Here is a 19,795-nt window from a genome sequence, read left to right as displayed (position 1 = left end):
AAAATAAATATAATATTAAAAGATAAATAATCAATCAACTTATATTTTTAATATTTCAAAAGTTAGGATTTTCTAATTGAAATTTTTTGTTTCATTATTGCCTATATTTATTAGAACTACTCCATTATCCACTTGTTAATATTCATTTATTAAGTTGATTTTCAAAATATTTTTTATTTTCTAATAATTTTCTATGTAATGTCCTAAGCTTGTAAATGAACAAAAAATATCAAAAAAAAAAAGACTAATTTTTAAAAATACACAAAATATTGACTGATAATAAAGAATGAAATATATAACATAATTATAATTAAATTATAAGATTTGAATGTCAATATATTATAAGTGTATTTATATTAAATCTTGAAATATTTTATTTAAATAATAATGTTTAGATTTTGAATTATTTTGAATCATATAAAAATATTTTATGCTTTCTAAAATTTAATTCTAAAAGAATTTAATATATTAAAGAATACAAATTTTTAAATATGTATATAATTTTTTTAAAATTTTATTTTTCAAAGAAAATTATATGTAATTTGAAAAAGTATAAAACATCTATATAATTCAATATTCAAATATTTAATGTATATATACATACATGTTTTTAACAAAAACTATACTATTAATTAATATATTTTTTTGCTCACATCAAATTACTTGAATGATATGGTTGTTTGTAACATTAATAAAATAATTTAGTAGTAAAAGTAGAATAAATAGAATATAAAAATTATAAAATTATAAAATATTACAATTTGATGAATAAGAAAAAAAGACATTTAAATAATTGAATATGAATAACATGATAAGAAAAATCAACTAAAAAATATATATTACACTAAGTACCATAGTTGTTATATACATCACATAAATAAAAAAAAACAACCCAATATAAAGATAATACTACAAAGAATAAAATTTTCAAAAACAAAAATTATAATTTTTTTATAATTATTGATAATAATATGGAATATTTAAGTTAAGATATATATATATATATATATATATATATATATATATATTCTTAAAAGACTATTTTAAAAGACTATCATATATAAGCCTTATTAAGGTCATTTGCTACAAAATACTAAAATAAACTAAATAATTATTTTTCATTACAAATCTAGATATGCCAATTTCAATTATTGTTCTTAAAATCACAAATATAATAAAAAGGATATATTTTATAATTTATTTTTATATTTGTAGTCATTTTTATCAATTATTAATATAAAAACTTAATTTTTTTTAAAAAGCCTTTTCATAAAATAAACCTAATACTATTCATCCCATGTAAAAAAAAATATATAATTTACCTCATTTTTATTTTTTAATACTTTCAGATTAATTTTTCTAAATATAAAATCAATTAAGTAAAGCTTGATGATATTAATCAATCAAAAGATTTTAAAGTTGTGACTTTTTACCTTATCTCCTAAATATTAAGACTTCTTTGTTGCTATTAAATTCTTAAATTAAAAACAAAAGTCATACTTTATATATATATATATATATATATATATATATATAATTCATTGGAAGAATATAAATTCTTTAATAATTATTACAATGTAAATCAATAAGTATTTATGATAATACGACCATTGATAATATGATCTAATTTAGCTTCTTCAAATATTAGAAATTAATTAGTATACTTTTTGTACTGGATCATCAATCCAAGCTTCCAAATCCATCTACCTATCAATATCCACGATGGAATGTGGTTGCAATTGCAACCAATTCAATCTTCCAAAGCCGATCTCTTCCACTCTCCTTCATATAATAAAGAATGATATTAAAACTTTGTAACATGAATGCAATCCAACTTGATTCATCATAAGATTGAAAAGAAAAATATTCCTTATATTGGGTAAGATTCATTATACTTAGGCCTATTTTGATAATACGATTATTAGCAAAGATAGTAGATACTTCTTTTTTTAAGTCAACAATGTGGCTTGGTTAATAATCTAATTCTTCATAGTCATCAATTAACTAGCCGGATGGTGTTCTTGACCTAAACTATAGTTTTGGCATTTGTGTAGTTTTGAGGTTAGTATTCTCCATTACTTTATATAATAATATTGCTTCATTGAAATAACGTCTACCAATATGTTTTGATTGTTGTTAAAGAAAGTGACTTTGTTATTGTACTTGTTACCAAAAACTATTCCTATTTATCAAAGACATTAATCTAAAAAAACTAAAAAACCAATATAGTCTTGTATCATTCAAAAAGACTAGAAAATCACTTTAAAATAGTAAACTATTAAATTAGAATAGTTATTGCAAAAGACAAGAAGACTAAAAAATCTTCAAATAAGACTAAAGACTAAAAAAACATTGATAATAGAAAAAAAAAGATTCATTCTTGCTTCCATATATAGCATCTAATTAAAAACTATGTGACAATAATTTATAAGACTTCCAATATGTGTTCAACTTGTAAAATATATGTTTAACTTACAAGACAAGTTTCTTAAATATGCGCCATATAATAAGCTTGTTCCACAAGCTACTAGCATGTATGACACATAGTTAATTTAATGGCCAAGTTTCTAATCTATCAATTAACTACAAACATGTCTAAAGTCAAATATATATCTGTAAAGCTTTGTCAAAAGATAATATCAAATCTACTTATATTTACCTTCTACCTAATATTTCTTATTTAAATAAATATAGATATCTATGATTTTATCTTTCTATTTAGGAATGAATTCCACAAAAAGCAACAATCATATGTTGATGAAATCCAAGATGTGAAAAATTATATTTGCTATATACTTTGATCTTTGTTCTCTTTGAAGGTGGTTGATAGGTCTTCTCAGCCATTGATAGTGTCCTATACTAAGATAAGAAGACTACCTTATTATTTGATTATTATTGATGCTTTCGTAATTTCTTTCAAAAATAATATTTAGAATATTGTTAAGGTTGGTTCGAAGCATGAAGGAACTCTTCTAAGGTCGTGATACCAAATACATTATATTTCACCATCTATTTAAAGAAAAATATGTCATTCTTGAGAGTCTTTATTTCTATAGCGTCATTTTGAAGGTTCTGATAATCACAATATTTCATTAGGTAACTTAACAAATGATAATTCTTGAATTGAGTTTGTTGATTGTTGATTCTCCATCTCCTTAGTACCACAAATGCACAAAAACTACAAACAACAATAGAAGATAGAATGTAATTATTTTAAAATTGTGTTTCTATCATAATAAAGATTTATTATCTTTCATCTTGATTTGAATTGATGTTGTCAGTAAAAAGTATCAACCTTTTTTGATGGATTTACTAGATTCTTAAATGGCTCTTATGTACATTCACTAATATCATATGTGTACCAATGAACAAGAATTTCTAACCTATTTCAGCACCTACTTAAATCTAAGACTGCTTCAACCTCATATTTTTTATTATTGTCTACTTCTATAGAAGAAAGTGGTATTTGTTGTCTTTTTGATCTATCTAATATCTTATATGGCTCAAGGAGAGATACATAAAATATAAGATGAATCTTCATAGACTCTTATAAATGCAATTAATAAGCAACTGGATTAATCTGTTCACATATAAAAAATATTCAAAGTTTACATTAATCTAACTTGTCATAAAAGCAAATAGTATTGATATTATGACAAAGCAATCATATTTTATTACCAATATAGAATTGATGCTATTCCTTGCAATAAGCAACTACATTGATTTTTTGTTGTTCTTGATTTTTTTTTAATTATATCTTCATTATTGTATATAACTTTAACAAATGATTTGTCAAACCTTTCATTGTATGATTATCAACTTTTAAAAAATAAAAAGTATGAAGTTATCAATGATAATCATGATTGATAAAAAAAGATGTTTGTTGAATAAAAAAATATATTATATTATTATAAGCAAAATTTACCAATTGTAAATGAGTTATTTAATCATCTTATTAGAAGTTCATGATACACTTCAAATACTATTCCAAAAATTGATTCATCCACTCAATTTTTCCACCAATATGAAAATAGAAAGTTAAAGATAGTTTTATATTTACCTTTAAAATAATAAAAATAATTCTTTAAAATCTTCATATGAATTAAATTTCTTATTTTGATATAATATTCTTTAGCAATTTATAATAGTAATAGATATTATCAAAAAAAAACTTAATTATTTTTTTATTTATAATAAATTTTGTATTTGATACAAATATGCTATTTTGATAAATCTATCTAATATAATAAATAGAAATTCATAAAACATTGAAATTGAAAGATTTGAAATAAAATCCACAGAAACAAAAGACCATGATTGTTTCAAAATAGGTAATTGTTGAAAAAGTCTATAAGATCAATGACTACTAGTTTTTGATCTTAAACAAATATCATATATTTGCACAAAGTCTTTGGTTGCTTTTTATATTAGAAGCCACTAAAAATCTTTAGATATAAGGTCTAAAGTCTTGTTGTATCAAAAATATTTGGTTTCTAGAAAATCATGACAATCTTGAAGAATACATAATTATACTTTACTTTCTGGAATATATAATTGTCTCTTAAATAAAATAGATTATTCTTAAATTCAATCTTGAAAGTATCATGAGATTTTTAAAAATTATTCTTAATATTATAAATAAGAGGATTAAAGAGCATACTTATTTGAACTTGCTTAGAAAGATTGAATCAATGGTCAATATTGATTTTTTTGCTCAAAGAAGAAGATGCTTTAGCCTCAAAAAAATTCTTTTTTTTTAGTTAAAAATTATATTTCCTTCTTTTGGTGCAAGATAAGAATGACTAAAAATAACATCTAATAAATTTTGTTGCTTTCTTTATCAAAATGTGATTTTGAAATCAAATCTTGATAAAGACATACTCAAGTATATTTGATAATAATTCAAAACATGTATTGACATAAAATACTTAAGATTCTTATGATTTATATGGATAGTGATTAGATTCAAAGGGCCTTCTAAATAATGACACCATTCTTGAAATGGATCTATGATTGTAAGAAATTTTTTGTTATAGATGTCATAATTGATTTCCATTGCTAAAAAAAAAATTGAAATAAAATATTATAAGATAGAGTTTGTCATCTATTTCTATTTGTGACAATATCACTCCTAAAGCAAAGTTTAATACATTTGTTTCCATAAAAATAATGCATTGGAGTAGTCAATACAATATAAGATTGGCGTACAAATAAAATTTATCTTTAAAGCTTCAAAAGATGCTTCAACTTCTTTGTTCTACTGAAATTTGTCTTTACATATAAGACATATAATGATAATCAAAAAATCTTGATGAAGATCTGATAATATTTGATAAATCTCAAAAACAAATTGACATTTGTTAGTACTTTTGGAGCCTTCTAATCCATGGTAGTTTGAACTTTCTAAGGATTGATCATAAGACCGTCATTTGAAATGATATATTTTAAAAAATCAATTTAAATAATATAAAATACATACTTTTTTATCTCGACATTATCAGGGTAGAGAGAATTTGTCTTAAAAAAGTGCTAAGCTTCTAGCTATCTTTAATTGCTCAACTAAGTCTCAAGATAAAAAATAAAAAATAAAAAACCAAATTTATATATAAAATTATTCCTATAGAGGCAATTACATCAATACATAAGTCCTAAATACCAAAGAACATCCAAAATGTAATAAAAATATTATAAAACCTTATATATCCTTAAGGTAAATTTTTTCTAAATTTCAATAGTTCATATCTTACAATTGGACTGTCTAAGGAAATCAAAATTTTACAAGAAGTATTGATGTACTTTTAAAAACTACCACAATAAATTTCAAATACAAATTCGTTACAGATCTTGAGATATTGCTAAAATCTTAACAATAGCTTCAAATCCTTGCTTACATATTTTTGTGTGTAATTTTCTTTATATCTCATAAATTAAATATTCAAACACCATAAAATTTGATATAAAGCTATTTAACCTAATAACACACATTTTTTAAAATTTGAAGTCAAAAATTTGTTTAAAAACTGAAGATATGGCTCCAACCATTACTATCAACAAAATGACTTACTTATTGGGTTTGAATTACATGTGATGTCTTCAATGCTCTCTAACTCCTTTACACAAACTTCAAGTGTAAAAATCCTTTCACAAAAGATGTAGATTTTAAAATCACCTTTGTGGCCATACCTCCCAATTTCTAAAATCTATCATAAAACTCTTTGTATCTTCAAAAAAATAATAATATATCTTAAAAAGATACATTAACTTCAAACAACTATAACTTCATCATCATAACTCCATATCTTCTAAAATTTGTACACAAATTATATTCTAAATTCTAAATCTTAGAATTTTTGCTTTTGATTCTCAAATGACCTTTCTAAAGTCACCAAAATCCTTCTTATGGTCATAGACAGCATGTTGAATGCCTATTAGACATAGCCTTCAATTAATAGGAATGAAGATCTTTACTTTTTATCTTCATCCATCAATACGTTACTTTCATTCATCTAAATAAATTTTTTAGAAGTGCACAGCTTTATCTTTGAATCTAATCTTTTTTTTAAAATTTATACTAAATATCTAAATTTTATATAATCTAAACAATATCATAAACATAGGTAAACTTCAAAATAATTTTTTTTACATCAAATCTCTTTAAATTAACCTACTAATTATTCTAATATATATCAATACTTATAAATATATTATATATTTTAGTTATTTTTTACATATTATAAAGAATTATAATATGACAATATATAATCTTACATCTTTAAGTTTTTGTAACAAACAATGAATATAAAGTTTATGCTCCTCTATGTTCTTAGCATAGATTAAGTTTTCATCCAAATAATAAACAATAAAATTATCAAGAAATTTTCAAAAAAAATCATTCATCAAATATTAAAAAAGAGCTAATATATTTGTGAATTCAAATAGCATGACATTATATTCATAATATCTATACCTAGTTCAAAATGCAATCTTTCATTCATTTATTTCTTTGATGTATACTAAGTTGTATGCTCTTCTTAGATCAATTTTTGTATAGATCTTTGTTTGATTGAATTCATTAAGAAGTTTTAAAATCAAAGATGGAGAATACCTATTGTTGTTAGCGATCTTGTTGAATTGTCAATAATTGACATATATCCACAATGATCTCTCTTTTTCTTTATAAATAAGATAAAAGCACCTACTAGAGATTTCAAATGGCATATGAGGTTCTTAACTAAATTTTTTTCAATGTATTCTTTGACTACAGCCAACTTACTTTGCAATAAGATATAAATTGGTTGTAATGACAATTGAACTCTCTCTTAAAAATCAATTGAATAATCATACAAAAAATATCTACATTATTTTTCTTAAAAATATCTTAATAATCTTAATATTGATTTGGAATGCTAATTATAGTCTTTTACCATGAAAAATGTATGTGGCGTATATAACAAAAGGTGACTTTTTTTTTTTGTAACATGGATGAAAGCTCTTGCATCTATCAATAAGAATTTTTTTGTATTAAACTTATAGGTTTCTACTTAACTAACAAAATCTTTGATTAAATTATAAAAAAATTCAATTTTATAAAAATTCTATTTATTTGAAGGTTATACTTTTTTAGCGATGATCATCCTAAAATAATTAAGTTGAAAGAAGATCTAATTACATTAAATATTACTAAGATATCATAATCATTAATTATTATATCTAAAAGAATAATTTCATTGATTATACTTCTAAAAGATAATGAACAATAATCTATTATTTCTACATGCATTGATTTGAATTTTTTAGCTAAAGATATTTCTTATTTTTTGACAAAGTCTTCATCTATAAAATAAGTTGAGGCTCTTGAATCTAATAAGGTAAAGAATTTTTGATTTTTTGGTCTTAAATAAATTTCCATTTTAAAGCAAGATAAAGAGTTTGTAAAAAAAAATGACCTTTATTAGGTATTGTACAAGATTCTAGCCACATAGTCTCTATTGTAGCTAAAAAAATTGGTTTTTTATATGTCATCCTCTTTGAAAATCATATTCTTTATTTTGTGGTTACATTTTTTCTTTAAATAATATTAAGTAATGTGCTTAGATTTTATATATAAATCTTCTTGACAATATAAGGACAAACATTCTTAACAAGATTGAATCTTTTTTTTATTTAGTGAAGAAAATCAATAAAAGCTCTTAAAAAAACTTACTAACTTTATAACTTTGAGAAAAACCAATGAATCAATGCAATGCCAACTTGACTCAAAATTTAAAAATTTCAAGATTTATAAGAGTATTGGCTTTGCATCGCAAAAAAATATCTATGTATATTGTAAAAAATCATTAATAAACGTTACAAAAGAATGTTCTTCCTAGAAATGGTGGAAAAGAGATCCACAAAGATTGAAATGGATTACTTACAAATGAAACTTAAATTATCAAATAGTAATTTTGGACTTTTGCTGGTGACATTGTTTCTTTTCTAAACAACTAACAAAAAGAGCTAGTGTACCAAAAATCAAGAAAATTCTAATTGCTACTTCATTTATGGCTATTGAGTATAAGATATGTTAATTTATATGCTTCAATCTTTTATGACATAATTTTTCCACCCCTTATAACTAAATGGTACAAATGAAAAATAAAAGATTGTTTATAATATAACAATACAAGCATGTGATTTTATCTTGTGTCTTTTTGCCAACAACTTCTCTTGATTTTTTGTAAATCAAACACTTGTCTTTATCAAACACAAGAATGAATCCTTTATCAGCCAAACAACCAACTAAGAGAATATTGCTTATTAGTTTTGGCAGATAGTATATATTGCTTAATTTTATTTTATTTGAATTGGAAAGATGTAGAATGTCAATCCCTTCTATTTCTAAGATATAACAAGAAGCTCATTGTATGGCATGAGTATTGGTACATTATTTTAAGATATTAAATATCTTATGACTATGAAAAATATGTTTGGTAGTGCGACTATTGACTATTCAATTGACTACATATTTTAGATCCATGCAACAAAAGACAACATCAAATAGATTGGATGCTTTGAATTATATTGTTAGTTTAGGTTTTGTGTACTTCTCAATTACCAAATTAGAGTGAAACATCAAGGAATTATTATAGAAACTTTGTTCTTTGTACCTTCAATAATTAATATAATTATAAGCACATCTGGCCATCTCGCAACCTAACTTAGGACAGTTGCACATGAAGTGATTCTCCTTATTGCAAAAATTATAATAATGAAGTTTGTTATTTCATTTACTGCTTGGATTTTAAAGATGTCAATGCATGGTGCTTATATAATGTCCTATGTAATGTCTATTAGTAACTAAAAAGAAATTTTGCATATAGACTACAAGGGCATTCTCTTTAGTAGTAGTTGTGCCATACAATTGTATACAAAATTTTGTGTGTAGAAGCCAAGTAGTAAGAACAACAAAAGATGGCATGGTATTGAATCCAAGGATATTTTGATACATATTTTTTATATTAAAAGAAAGTATATTGAAAATATATTTTATTAATTTAATATCTTAAATTAGATTATCAATTCCTCTAAATTTTAATAGAATCACTTAGATTTGATGAATAAACTTTAAAACTAATATTCTTTCTACAAGACGTATAGAACAAAGTTTATCTATAAATATTAGTTTATCAAAGTTGATATGTTACTAATAAAGCTAAGCAAGTAATGCTCAAGCTATATTACAATCTATGCAATTAAAAATACTTAAGAATATATATTTTTAAAATTAATATTAAAGAATAAAGATCCTTGATCCATTTAAATATTACGTAAGAGGCTTTGCTAAGTTGGGGAGGATTTCTCCCATGAAGATTTATATATCTCTATGTTCTTCTTTTTATGAGTAGCAATTTTATTCTAACCTTTTAGGTTTGATAGTTAGTTTTGTTGATCTTAAATGGCTTTGGAAGAGAATCCATTATCATAAAAGATCACACAAGTAACAATCAAAACAAAAGGTGTGAGAACAACTCGACTAGTCATATAGACCATTATTTTTATCAATACTTTAGTTTATATCATACAAACACCTAGCAATAAAAAAAACTAGAAATGAATGTTCAACTTAGACTATATTCTATAAAAAAAGATATTAACAAAGGTCATTGTTACTGACATAGACATTGTCCAAGAAATGGCCCTTCTCACTTTGATACCATGTAAAAACTAAGATGATTTAATAATTTGTGTCTAATCATACAACTAGTAATTCTAGTTTGTATTATTGAATTTATAGAAGGATTATAAAAGTAGTAAGTAGTTACTATACTAATAAGAAGATAACAAGATTCAATCCTATTTTTGCTTCTAATATGCTCTTTTACTATTCTATCAAGTAGGTTTATAAATTCAAGAGAGGAGAAGGTGATAAAGCATTTTTTGCATGTAGATTTGTTTTTTTGTTTGGTAGATTTAGAAGGACGTTCTACAATGAGAATGGTATAGCATTTCATTATACAACTATTAGATAGTAATATTAAAAACCTTACAATACCATGATTAAATTTGATATGAAAATTATTGTTAATTTTAAGAATCTTTGGGATAATACTAGTACAAGTCAACTCAACTTTCTCATGTTGTTTAATAATATCAAAAAAATTATCTTCCAATTCAATTGAATCCCCACTTATGTAAGAAAGTACCATTTGTAACTACCTATGGTACCAATTTGTTTCAAATTAAGCAATAGATATTTGATCAAAAATATTTATGAGAGAATTTTATATTCATAAAATATATTTAATTCCTCATAATGATGCAAGTTCCAGGGTTACAAACATCTATATACACTCTTTTATATTATTAATTAGTTTTTAATCACCTTCAATCAAATCACCTTATTCCATGCTCTAGATTGTTATTATATATTACCATTTAATTAAACTAATTTTATTTCACTAAGTTTAGATTATAAAATATATTCTCTAAAATATTACAAGGCATCATTTACAAAATCGTAGTTCTAAAGTGGACTAAAACCATCTTCACATATTCTATAGCAGCAATTGATTTAATGAGGTGAAACCTCACCCTTCTGCAGCATAATTAAGATTGCACTCATATGCATCCGTGAAGTATCAAGAGATAACAAATAGAAACTGAAGAAATGTTCTATAACTAATTAAATTATCAACAACTGCAAATATAAAATTTGAATATTAACAACTGCAAAACCAAATTTGTTATAGAGGTTTAACATCTATATATGGATTTGTCAAAATGTAGAAGAACAATTTGTGGTGCTTCACAATAAAGCTTTTTAAGTGTCACTGCAGTAGTATTCTAAGCAAAGGATTCTTAAGACTTCTCCAAGTGGCAGACTAGGCATCCACCACAACTTTGGCCCTACACAACTTCCACAATACATTGATTCCCACATTTGGCAACTCTTAACAACTAAAAGAAACTATCAATGTCAACTTAACCTTCAATTTATGTATGATGGAGACTTAGCTAGTTCCTTCAATGTAAAGCTTCTTAATAGTTTGCCACAAGCGCAGTGGTTAAAATCAAGCAAAATATATAGTTAGGACAACAAAAGGAAAGAAATAAGCATATGATTTTCATGATGAATAGTTTGATGCTTAAAGAGATCGAAACACAAAAACCATGCATTCAAAAAATTTAAAACACATGACATTACAAGTATGTCATGTTGTCACTTGTGCAATTTAATTCCAAAAACTTCATTTTATAATTTTCTGTTGCCTTGTCAATATATTCCAGTCACTTTTCCATTTCTCTTCATCCATAGCCACATCTTTATACAGGGCGTTGAGTAACCTCCAAGAAGGTAACATGTGTGGTTTGATTCTTCGTTACAATTGCACAGTTTTATTCAACTTCAGTTTCTTCGTGAGGAAACATGCATTCAACCATTTATCCATTCATTGCAGAATACCGATATCAACGACCTGCATTGACGTAATCAAAGTCAAGGTGGTGTTTGCAGCAACTTTAGTTGATTAGGATACTAAGTGAAAAATTCGATGATTCTACCAATATATTAGCCTCCACGTGGTGCATTCTTTGGCCCCCGATGTATACAATCCGGAGATAAGATGGTCAATCTTCACAGTGCCTCCACCAGGCCCTGGAAGTAGGTCCACATCTTCGTCCTTATTAACATGAGAGATGCTGATCTTACACAACAGAGCACTGAAGTAGGTTCACACTCATTCCACATCCTACCTTATCGCGCTTCCATCTCCGCAGCTTACACAGTTTGACGTGGTGTTCGCGAAGCAATATCAGTCCCAAACCCTGCACATTAGACAATGATTTGAGAGCATAGTGCAGTCTCCGGCACCTGATATTGGCTTCCTAGACCATTTGGATTCGAGACCACTTAGTTTGTGATATTTGAGTACGACTTTGAGAGGTTTGGTGTCTACCTGTGGCGAAAAAAGATGGATAAGATCAAAGAGATGCTTGGTATTTGTATGGAGGATGACGATGCTAAGACCGTGGCTCCAACCATCACTAGCCAGAGGGATGCCCAGCCCACCCATGAGCACACCGCCCCTCTCCACCACCAGGAGGAACACGAGGAACAGAAATCGAAGCTTCCATCTGCACTCGAAAGTCGCAAGAAGGTATCTATCAGTCTCGTGCCCATGATGCGATTCAAAACTTTCCTGCTAATCTTCTAAAATTTGTTGCTTCGGTCACCAGAGCTACTCAATCAAGCTCAGACGGTAATCATCCAGCACGTTTGGCTTTGCTCCAAGGAGAGACCTTGCAGGATGGGTTCACTAGCATTGAACGACGCAAGCTCAGATAATCGCTCAGCTGCTAACAACTGTACATGTGGATATCCTACTCCTGGAAGAGCTCTGGGAGGAAACATGGATGTGACATGTTGCAACACAGGAATGAAACCACGAAACATGAGTGCGGGTTTTGATTGATGTTGTGCAGGAAGAAGGGAAGTTACCGAGCACCGATTCATCAAACCGAGAGAGCGAGGAATCGAAGGAGAAGATCCAACTGCTATACAAGAAGCTTGCTCACCGCAACGCTGGTCTCGGTGGCGTTGACGTCGTGCCGGAGCAGCGGCACGGGTTATTTGCTTGAGCAGGTTACCTATACATTACATACTATTATTCATAATGTAAAAAACCAATAATATGATTTGAGTGCATTTCTTTTTATCCCATCAATGCCTTTCATTTAACCACAGTTTTTGTAGTTTTTGTTTTCATCATTATTGTTATCATCATACTTTCCTGACTTGAAAATCCTTCTCCATTATTTTTATTTTTTCAATGTTAATAGTATGCTTCAACTTACGTTTGACTGAGTTACAGCATGCTGTCCTGTAAGATAGTGAAACCGCAAAATATACAACCACGTAGCCGACGGTCTTATGTCCAGACAAAGGCACCAACCCAATGTAACTATGAGCGCAGCTCAATCCCCTCATTCACATGGTCGTTACAAATCACCAAAGCGTGGATTGCAAAAAAATTGCATGTACCAATTTTGCACTTGTCATCAGCAGGGAGAAGCAATATTGAATTAGTGGCTGGAATCATTTTGCTGGTGTTTGAAATGGGTTGAAGAGTATTGTGTCGAATCATGTGGGAAAATAAAATATCAAAGCAGGTGAAGATGAATTTGCAGTGCTTAAAGTGGAAGAAGGATATTGTGGGGTGCGTTCCAAAATATGATTCTCTATTGATCGCAATTCACCAGCCTTGAGGTACCCAAGATGGTTACTTCTACTTCAACTCACATTGAACTTCTACGCAGATTTGAAATTGAGCATTTCTGCAAACAAGGGGCTTGTAGTTGCTCCATTGGAATAAATTTATGTATGATACAAATATGATGACTAGTGCTTGTGATCAAGTTTTGCACATGTAGGTGTAAATGGTCGGATCACTAGTTGTGGTGTTCAGAATAAAGAATTGGTATCTTGCTGATTTATGATGGTTGGCAATATGAAGAACAATAGAGTATAGAAATGGAACTGTTTTGCTCCAGTTTCACCTCTGCAGATGCTAATGAAACCTTGACTATGAACATGTTTTATACCTATCAACATGTTTTAATTGTGGATGATTAATTAGGATCTATTCAAAAAATATTGTGTAGTAGGAAGTTTCTGACATGAAATCTATTTTTTTATGATCATATTTATATATATAACTAGTATAAATAGTTATTAGTTGATTTTTTAAATAAATTTTTATCCTTGGTGATATTTTTTATATTTAATCTTAAATAAGTAGTGTTAGGATATTTCTTATCAAGATAAACCTTGATTGATGCTACATTAATAATGGTAGAATATACTTATTTGTATGAACTATAAATGTTTTGTTAAGTTTTAATTTTAAAATACCAATACTTGTAACAATTTAAAGAAGTTAATCTTAAAAGTGTTGTGTAGTAATATAGTCCACAATAGATTACAAAACCATAGAAAGTCCCATATAGACTAGTTAGATGGTAGGACAACAAATCTAAGTAAGATTTTTAAGTTGAGTGCAAGCTAAAATAGAAGTGTTATTCATCTGATTTGTAAAGATTCTATTTTTAAATATATTGTTATTTAAGACTAACATTTAGTCAATCACAAGAGAATTAGAGAAAAGAATTAAAATCAATTAAGAATAGGGACTTGGAGTTACAAGTGCTTGTGTGTTATTGCATGTATCAAAATTTAGTTTAAAATCAATCAAGGAAGTGTATTGCTTATGTTAGTTAAATATTAGGAACTAAAAAATAGAGCTTTGATTAATACATGTAATATTAAAGCTAATAAATTTTGATATTAGGAGAGACTTTATTCCATATTATTATAATTAGTAAAAATCTATATCTCAAGAAGTTCAAGATAATGAAATAAAAAATAGGTTATTTGGAAGTTTTGTAGCAAAAAACTTAAAGAATTTTTTTGAATGGAAGTAGTCAGTGAAGCAAGACTACTATTAATAATCTGAGAATAAGAAGATAAAGAAAAATTACACAAATTAATCAATTAGTTAAAGAGAGAGAAAAAAAATTGAAGAGATTTATAAACACATAGAGTCTTAAAGACCTTTGTAGGAGGATAGCAAAGAAGAAACATAGGTTGAGAAAAATAATCTTAAAAGAAATAGGAAAAAAAACATGCTAAATAGAAAATACAACTATTACAATGATTTAAAGCCAAATAGATGATCTTGGTTATGGCCAAAGAGAAGGCTGAAACAAAGATCAAAGAAAACATACGATTGGAAAAAAAATAAGTAGTAGTTTGGATATTTTATAATTCCAATATGGAAGTAGATACATTAAGTAGATCAAATAAAATAAACCTAAAATTGATTTATCTAAGATATGAAAGGATATTAAAAATAAAAATAGTAGTTTGGATTTTTTTAAGAACATGAATTACTAGCACAATAAAAATAAAATTAAGATAAACATAAAATAAAATAAATGAATGTCAAAGAAATCCCTTATGTAACAATATTTAATAAAAAAAAGTGGCTTAATTTAAATTCTAATGGAAAAACTATATACAAAGATTGCAATTTTTTCATTTATATTACTTTTAAATTAAAACATTACTATTTTTATATAAAAAGATCTAAACAGTAATCATTGTACATCCATCTTTAAAAATAAAATAAAATAAAACTTCTCTTCTGTTGCTATTAGAGGATAGAAAATAAGTGAGAAAATAAATCTTAAAAAATAATGACTCTCTATGATGTCTTTTTTCTAACCTGACAATTTTAAATGAAAAAAGCAAGAGCTGAGGCTTTTTCAAAATAAAGAATAATTTGGATTAGAACCTATAGAAAGGATATAAAAATAATAATAACTCTTGTGAATTAATAAATAAATAAATAATATTTTTTTTACCAAGTCCAAAGAATAAAGTAGGAGAGGCAAAGAAAAAGAAGACAAATGGTTATTACAACATCAATTTGTTCAAGGTGACAAAAAACATTAACAATGACCAAAATTAAGGAGAAAAGAAAAGAAAAAAAAATAAAACAAAACAAAACAAATTCTTTTTAAAAAGTAATAATCTTTAATAAAGAAATAATATCAAGTAAAAATATGTCATATTAGAATATATAAGTAGTGGTTTTGTAAAAATTAAGAATAACACTCCTAAGACAAATCAAGCTTATAAAAGAAGAAGATTTCAAAACAAGAATTTTCTCAATTGAGTTTCATAAGAAATTTTTTTATTTAATAAATAAATTTGAATGAATTAATATTTTAATTTAAATTAGTACATTAACTATTAAATTGTGTCTCAAGACTAAAATTGCCTTGTGGGAAGAGAAGCAAGGTAAATGTTACTTATGTCTAATGAACTAGTCAAGTAAATACGGTAGTAAAAGGAGTAAAGTATAAAAACAGTAGTATGAAACTTTAAGCAGATCTTAAGATTTGTAGCCACAATATCATAAATGTAGTCTTATAAAATATACGTTTAAAGGACTATATATTAATATTATATTGAACTTGTTAATACTATCCACTTATTTAATATTATATATTAAGTATATATAATATACTATTAATATATAATCTTTTAGAAAAACATTGATATCTAATTATTTAACATATAACATATTATTAGAAAAGATTAAATTTTAACTATACAAATAAGAAAAAAAAAAGTATTATAATTTATATTATTTATAATGATGATGTTGATTCATTCGTGAATATAGAATACTTGGAACTTTGTGATATTTAAAATTCTGTAGAAGTTTATAGAAATTTATTCTTTGTTATGATATAAGCTGAAATTGATGGGAGGATTTGATAATTTCTTGATAAAAACAACTATATATAAAAAATAATAAAAAATAAACTTCCTTAATGTGGAGAAGTCAATTATGAGTAAGAGCATAAGACTTCACGTGCTTGTACATTTGCTACATGTGTCACAACTTGGTCAAATACTAACTAATGACATATATTTTGAACAAATTGAACGACACAAGCTGAGTGCAGATTGGATTGTCAATAATAACAAGTCGCTAAGAAGTGTTCAAAAAATCTTTTAATTTCTTATCTTTGTAATTTAATTTTAAGCATGACTTCAGTTGAGTTGTGCATGTGCTGCAAGTGATAACGCAAAATGGAGTCAAGTTTCTGTATTCTTGGTGCCAATTAAAACGATCACTTGCCTCCGAGTCAAGTTGGGAGACCTTATACAATATCTTATCTGTATTTGAACGGCACATTTCCATGGGGCAACACTCTAGAATTGCAGACTTCCTTTTTGGTCAATGTTGGATGTGCCTGAGGACAACACTGTATGATGCTTGTTGTTACCTCTCATGATGCATGTCTATGTAAAGCGCGTTGGAGTGCAAGGGTCGTCTTAATTATCTTTCGCAAAATGACTTGCAGCAGGACAATAGTTTATACTGAATTCTGGTTGTCTTCGGATTCTCGAGAGGGGAAAAGGTTACGAATCTAGCAATCAGTAAGAAGCCCGTCACAGAGAGCATATCTCACGCAGGAATAAATTAGCTGATTCTGTTTTCAACTAGCTGCAGATCGTGGACGCTCTCAAGAGTTCAACTATGAGGAAATGCCCTCGAGGTGATGGAAACTAGCCTTTGACACAACCGAGGGTGAAGAACTCATTGGCAGGAGGAAGAATAATTTCATTGCTAATTCGAAAAAAGAAGCTTCGCATGTAATCTTGTTCTAACAGTGTGAAAAACTTCAACACTTATTGCATGATCGATCAGAATTGAAGAAAACGCCGCAAGCTGAAGTAAATGTCTTGTTTGCTGTACAGTGGCTGTCAGGGTACTGCGCGATCGACTACTGTCTACTTACACTTTCAGCATAATTCTGTCTCATTGTATGAGGAATCACAACGACACGTATTTTTTGGTCTTATCTGGAGTAAGTGAATCTCACCAAGCGTCCACGATTCTTGGTCGTAGCAAAGTCTAGGTGAGAACGGCAATAGTAATGACGAACAAGGTTTATGTGCGAGTACATGTCCCACAGCTAGTCACTAATGGGAAAGCGATCCCATATATTTGTGTATTGAGCTGCCATAAATGCCGGCAGAATGCACCAAGACAAGTACTTTAATGTAGACACTGTCTCACCGACTCTAAGCTTTTCTTAAACAAGACGTTAAGGATTCTACGATAATAATAACCCAAATCTGTCCAGCTTGATCTAAAATAAGGAGAAGCGAAAAGTCCAGTCCAAGTCAAAAAAGAAAAAGCATATCATTCAAAGAAAGTGGAAAGGATATCAGGCTGTCCTGGGATGCCTCACGGTTTTGTTTGGCATGGTTCGGAAGCAGCAGCGATTCCAGACTTCGCGTAGCTAGCCTCCCAATTCTGCCCATCAAAGGTCTTAATTTCAACACTAGCTAGAGTGCCTGGATCGACGCATTTAACAGTCACAGCCACCCCATCTGGATTGGAGCGAGGGATATAGAATGAAGTGATGCCACACACTTTGCAGAAGTAATGCTTTGCTATGTGGGTGTTGAAGGTATAGAGAGTCAAATAATCTTTGGACGACTCTTCAAGCTTGAAATCACCGTTGGGAACAATAAAGTGAATGTTTCCTCGCATCGCACAATTAGAGCAGTTGCAATTCCACGCAACTACGCTTGCCGGAGCCATCACCTCAAACCGCACACCCCCACAATGACAGCCCCCACGATGCTGAACTAGACTGTCTGCCATTGTAAAAGAAGATGATGCTTCGACGCCTAAAGATGGCTTATTCGAATTCCTTCTCTCTCGAGTCCTCCCCGAAGTCAGAAAAAGCTTTCGGGCTTGATTCCAATTGCGTGACCTCCAAACCGCACCTGCAAAGACTCTGAAAAATCCTCAAAACAGAAAAACCTCCGAATCCGGTGAAACGATCGTAACAACTTAAATGTGCTAAACTGTCTACTGGAGCCCCAGCAACGAAACATGAACATATTAACAGCGAGTAGAATTTACCTCAGTTGCTGCTGCGTTAACTCCAGAGCTCAGGGTTTCACAGAGCCGCGGCCGTCGTTCACTTTACTTCGAAAAAAGACGATTGTATCAGACTCACCACCCACTAACGCTTTCTGCGTATGCGAAACAACTCAATAATGTGACACCTTCATACACCTACACAACCATCAAGATTCGGTCACCTGGTTAAATACCTCCGCAGGATTGCCCCACCGAAACACCGAGACTGAACGTCTGGATTCAACAGGAAACACGAGGTTGCGATCTCAATTTCTCTTGTGAAGTACAGAGCTACAAATTGTGGGTCCCGAAGCAACGTACGCGAAAACCCACACGCGCAAGAGAAATCGAAATGTAAGTGAATGCACTGCTCCGAATCATTGTTGAGTCTGTTCGCTCGACCGAGGCAGGCACAAGATGCAGATTTTCTGAACGTCTTGAGGTTGGGGGTGAGGGGAGAGGCGGGCACCGGTGTCCGCCTTCGTCGACGACATTGGTGTTAGCCCTTTCTCCGCAGTTACCCTGATTCTAAATTAGGTAACCTGTTCCTTATTTAATCAGAGCCAAGGTCTTCCACTAATTCATATGTGTTTTGTTTTAAAAGCCTTGCAATGTTATCAAATATTACAGTTTTTCACGTGTTTTTTTAATTTGATCTTTGATTTCTAACAACCAAAAAAAAATCTTTTACTTGTTTATTGTTTTGACAATATTAACTCCATCGCTATACAATATTGCTAAATAATTTAATAAACAGTACGTGTGCATTTTCATGCCATAAAAAATGGCATAGTTTCGTAGGA

General features: G+C 28.4%; 3 protein-coding genes across 3 annotated transcripts; 1 reads left to right on the top strand and 2 right to left on the bottom strand.

Moving 5' to 3' along the window:
- The first annotated feature begins 12,202 nt into the window (after nucleotides 1-12,202).
- LOC112279647 (uncharacterized) lies at nucleotides 12,203-13,198 on the top strand. The gene is made up of 2 exons (XM_024514284.3): nucleotides 12,203-12,635; nucleotides 12,961-13,198. Exons 1-2 carry the CDS (start codon nucleotides 12,450-12,452, stop codon nucleotides 13,114-13,116), a joined length of 342 nt encoding a protein of 113 aa, XP_024370052.1. The 5' UTR covers nucleotides 12,203-12,449; the 3' UTR covers nucleotides 13,117-13,198.
- Nucleotides 13,199-18,031: 4,833 nt separating this feature from the next.
- Nucleotides 18,032-19,783, bottom strand: LOC112279536 (uncharacterized). Its single transcript, XM_024514067.3, has 4 exons — nucleotides 19,769-19,783; nucleotides 19,314-19,520; nucleotides 18,993-19,148; nucleotides 18,032-18,853 (listed from the first exon to the last, which is right to left on the bottom strand). The coding sequence occupies exons 1-3, from the start codon at nucleotides 19,781-19,783 to the stop codon at nucleotides 19,086-19,088; spliced, it is 285 nt and encodes a 94-aa protein (XP_024369835.2). The 3' UTR covers nucleotides 18,032-18,853; nucleotides 18,993-19,085.
- Nucleotides 18,306-18,728, bottom strand: LOC149989453 (uncharacterized). The gene has a single exon (XM_090249396.1). The coding sequence runs from the start codon at nucleotides 18,726-18,728 to the stop codon at nucleotides 18,306-18,308; it is 423 nt and encodes a 140-aa protein (XP_090105522.1).
- Nucleotides 19,784-19,795: the final 12 nt, after the last annotated feature.

This window comes from Physcomitrium patens, chromosome 3 (genome assembly GCF_059467195.1).
Source record: "Physcomitrium patens ecotype Gransden chromosome 3, ASM5946719v1, whole genome shotgun sequence".
Classification (NCBI taxonomy): Eukaryota; Viridiplantae; Streptophyta; class Bryopsida; order Funariales; family Funariaceae; genus Physcomitrium; species Physcomitrium patens.
Note: the sequence above shows the minus strand (reverse complement) of the source record. Positions and strands in the feature narration are given on the sequence as shown.

Bases quoted from the DNA above. Each gene is read 5' to 3' on its own strand.
- LOC112279536 (XM_024514067.3), bottom strand. The intron at 19,149-19,313 runs GTACGTTGCTTC...ATGGTTGTGTAG, and splicing joins TTGCGCGTGTGGGTTTTCGC to GTGTATGAAGGTGTCACATT.
- LOC112279647 (XM_024514284.3), top strand. From the start codon at position 12,450: ATGGATAAGATCAAAGAGATGCTTGGTATTTGTATGGAGGATGACGAT. The intron at 12,636-12,960 runs GTATCTATCAGT...GATGTTGTGCAG, and splicing joins CACTCGAAAGTCGCAAGAAG to GAAGAAGGGAAGTTACCGAG.
- LOC149989453 (XM_090249396.1), bottom strand. From the start codon at position 18,728: ATGGCAGACAGTCTAGTTCAGCATCGTGGGGGCTGTCATTGTGGGGGT.